At 36.2% G+C, this 3,796-nt stretch overlaps 1 protein-coding gene and 1 non-coding gene across 2 annotated transcripts; one reads left to right on the top strand and one right to left on the bottom strand.

Annotated features, from left to right (window-relative positions):
• Positions 1-1,876: 1,876 nt before the first annotated feature.
• LOC105853048 (uncharacterized) lies at positions 1,877-2,728 on the bottom strand. Its single transcript, XM_073366352.1, has 2 exons — positions 2,506-2,728; positions 1,877-2,301 (listed from the first exon to the last, which is right to left on the bottom strand). The coding sequence occupies exons 1-2, from the start codon at positions 2,726-2,728 to the stop codon at positions 1,877-1,879; spliced, it is 648 nt and encodes a 215-aa protein (XP_073222453.1).
• Positions 2,729-3,401: 673 nt separating this feature from the next.
• On the top strand, positions 3,402-3,507 carry LOC113784465 (small nucleolar RNA R71). The gene has a single exon (XR_003470516.1). It is a non-coding gene; the product is annotated as a small nucleolar RNA R71 (small nucleolar RNA).
• Positions 3,508-3,796: the final 289 nt, after the last annotated feature.

Below are 3,796 nucleotides of genomic sequence, written 5' to 3'. Positions count from 1 at the left end.
GGATGGGAATGTAGATGGGAATGCTTGACTGGAGCTATGTTAGGAGGATCTCACGGGGCGCGTGGAGATCACTCAGGGTGTATAGCTATAGTTTTTTTTTGAAGAATGATCAGATTAGGTTGACATAGATGGAACAGACGTCTTTCTTTTGAATTGTATTTATTTTAAAATGGAAGACTGTACCTATACTAATATTGTCAACTTGACATGTTATTTTCGATGTGTTACATGTACTAACTTTTGATGTGTAAATATTTTGGATTCATATTTTGAGAAACTTTTCCGCTGCTTGTAAATTATAATGACTTAATTATTTATCCAAAGGTATTACCTTATTTATTTCTCTGTTTTATTTTAATTTCTTTTGAAAAAAAAATACACACTCGCTTTGAAAATCGGGGTGTTACAGTTGCATAATCAGGGCGGATATCAATCCTTCTTTTAACCTGCAAAATGACTCAAGACAAAATTCATCAAAGACAAAAGTTGCATCCTTTAGGAGCAGGCTGGTTAGAGGCTTAGAAATCTTAGAAAAATCTTTAATGAATCGACGGTAAAATCCTGCATGCCCCAAGAAACTTTTCACTTCTTTTACGGAGGTGGGAGGTGACATTTTCTCTATTACCTCAATTTTTGCTTTGTCTACCTCAATACCTCGCTCGGACACCAAATGTCCAAGAACAATTCCTTCTCTAACCATAAAGCGGCATTTCTCCCAATTTAACACAACATTAACTTGTTCAGACCTTTCAATTACCATTTTAAGATTGGCCGAACAATTATTAAAGCTAGATCCATACACAGAAATCATCCATGAATACTTCCATTATATTCTCAACAAAATCAGAAAAAATTGACATCATGCAACGTTGAAATGTAGCAGGGGCATTGCACGAACCAAAAGGCATTCTCCTATAAGCATAAGTATCATAAGAACAAGTAAACGTAGTTTTCTCTTGGTCACTAGGATGAATGGGAATTTGAAAAAAACCAGAATAGCCATCCAAATAGCAAAAATTTAAATGCTTTGCTAACCTTTCTAACGTTTGGTTAATAAAGGGGAGAGGAAAGTGATCTTTATGAGTTGCTTTGTTCAGTTTTCTGTAATCTATACACATCCTCCACCCAGTAACTGTCCTAGTTGCAATGGATTCATTATTTTTTTTTCATTTTTAACAACAATGATACCCCTTTTTTTGGAACTACTTGAACAGGACTAACTCATTTCCTATCAGTGATAGGGTAAATTACCCCGACATCTAGGAGTTTAAGTACCTCTTTTTTCAACTTCTTTCATGTTACGATTTAACCTCCTTTGATGCTCAATAGAGGGATTATATTCCTCTTCAAGTAGTATCCTATGCATGCAAATTGATGGATTAATTCCCTTTAAGTCCTCAATAGTACACCCAATAGCTTTTGGATACATCTTGAGGACTCCAAGAAATTTTTCAGTTTCTTCACAATTTAATTCAACACTTACAATGACAGGAAATGTAGAATTTTTGCCAAGGAATTCATACATGAGATTTGAGGGCAAAGGCTTAAGTTCTACATATGGAGACTCTTTGGGAAGGGGGCATAATTTTCTGTTACTAATGCCTCAAAATTTAAGTTTGGAAGAAGAGGATTTTCATCCAACAAGTTAGCATATGCATCAGCTTCCATTGCCAAGTCTTCATGATTTGTGCTTCCAATCAAGCATGCTTCCCATGGATCTTGTCAGAGTGGTCCTAAAAGACACTCCTTAACACAATGATCAATTAAATCGACCATGCAACAAGAATCTTCAAGAGAAGGACTTTTCATATGGTTAGACAAATTAAATTCAATCTTTTCATCACCCACATTGAAGACAAGCTTCCCATGTTTCACATCAATAACAGCTCCTATTGTGGCTAGAAAAGGTCTCCCAAGAAGAATTGGGACTTGGGGGGTCCTCTTCCATTTCCAACACCAAAAAATCAGCTGGTATAAACAATTGTCCTACTTTGATAGGAACATCCTCTAATATTCCCACCGGATACTTGATAGATCGATCATCTAGTTGTAAGGAAATATTTGTGGGCTTTAACTCACCCACATCAAACTTCTTATAAACTGACAAAGGCATGAGGCTTACACTAGCCCCAAGATCACATAAAGCACGTTCAAAACTCATATCACCAATAACACAAGGAATATAAAAACTTTTAGGGTCTTTAAGTTTGGGAGGAAATTTATTTTGAATTATGGCACTACATTCCTCAGTTAAAGCAACTTTCTCATTATCGTCAAGTTTTATTTTGTTTGAAAAAATTTCTTTAAAAAATTTAGTATATGACAACATTTGAGACAGTGCTTCGGTGAACGGAATGTTTATATATCATTTTTTCAAAAGTTCCACAAACTTCCTATATTGCTCCTTAATTTTAGCCTTTGTGAATCTTTGGGGAAATGGTATGGATGGTTTGTATGGTGCCGGAGGCACATAAAGTTTTTATTTTTCTTCATCTACCCTATCACTTGATGGTTGGGTTCTTTGATTCCCATCCCTAACATTCACTTCCACATCACTACCCTTGGGTTCCTCTAATTGTTTTTCGCTTCTTAAGGTGACATCATTTAATTTTCCCTTTGGGTTAGGTTCAGGCTTCCCTGGGAATACACCGGGAGATATAGAGGATGAAACAACTTGTTGAGCCACTTGGGTGATTTGTGTTTCCAATATTTTATTGTGTGTGGCCATGGAATCTACCTTAGGTACTAACTGCCTAAGTGCTTAATTCATTGACTGGTTATGATTTTTAAACTCCTCATTTTGTTTGATTTGAGTCAACACAAACTTTTCCACCAAATTTTCTAAGCTAGACTTTTGGGGGTTGCTGAAAGACCTTGGTCCTTGGAAACTGGGAGTTCTAACCATTGGTTGGGGGATGGGATTAAGGGGAGGATTTTTGTAGGAAAAATTTAGATGATTCCTCCACCCTTGATTATAAGTATTTGAATAAAGGTCCCCTTTTTGTGGATTGTTAAGATAATTAGGTTGCTCATTACCCACCCCACCATTAACATTCATTCAGAATTGACATTCAACAGCCACATGACCAACAATACCACAAATTTCACAAGGAGAAACATTTGGTGTGACATCTTTTACATTCAATTTTTCAAATTTTTGAAACAATGCATCTACCTTAGAAGCAATATGATCTAATGCATCAACTTCATATCTGCCTCCTTTCTTATGAGGAGATCGATCACTTGACCTATGGTAGTGGTTCTATGCCATGTCTTCAATTAGAGCATAGGCTTCTTCTATGTTCTTGTTCATTAATGCTCCTCCTACAACAACCTCTAGTGTCATTCTTGTAGTGTATGAGAGTCAATTGTAGAATGTATAGACAATTAGTCGTCTCTCCATCCCATGATGAGGGTACAATCTCAACATCTCTTTGAAACGCTCTCAAGCTTCATAGAGCGATTCTCCTTCGTTTTGAGAAAAACTTGTGATTTGATTTCTCAATTGTGCAGTTTTGCTTGGTGGAAAATATCTAGCAAGGAATGCTTGCTTTCACAGATCCCATGTGGTAATGGATTTATAAGGAACTGAATGTAGCCAAGCTCTAACTCTATCCCTTAATGAAAAAGGGAAAAGTCTTAGTCTAATGGCGTCACTAGTCACTCCAATCATTTTCAAAGTATCACAATACTCTAAAAAAATAGACAAATGGAGGTTTGGATCATCCGTTGGAGTACCGGAGAATTGGTTTTGTTGTACCATAGATAGCAACGAATGTTTTAATTAAAAATTGTT

Source organism: Cicer arietinum, chromosome 3 (assembly GCF_000331145.2).
Source record: "Cicer arietinum cultivar CDC Frontier isolate Library 1 chromosome 3, Cicar.CDCFrontier_v2.0, whole genome shotgun sequence".
NCBI lineage: Eukaryota > Viridiplantae > Streptophyta > Magnoliopsida > Fabales > Fabaceae > Cicer > Cicer arietinum.
Note: the sequence above shows the minus strand (reverse complement) of the source record. Positions and strands in the feature narration are given on the sequence as shown.

Coding starts and splice junctions, on each gene's coding strand:
- LOC105853048 (XM_073366352.1), bottom strand. CDS start 2,728: ATGGCCACACACAATAAAATATTGGAAACACAAATCACCCAAGTGGCT. Junction 2,302..2,505: donor TCAAAGAACCCAACCATCAA/GTGATAGGGTAG, acceptor AATTTTTTAAAG/AAATTTTTTCAAACAAAATA.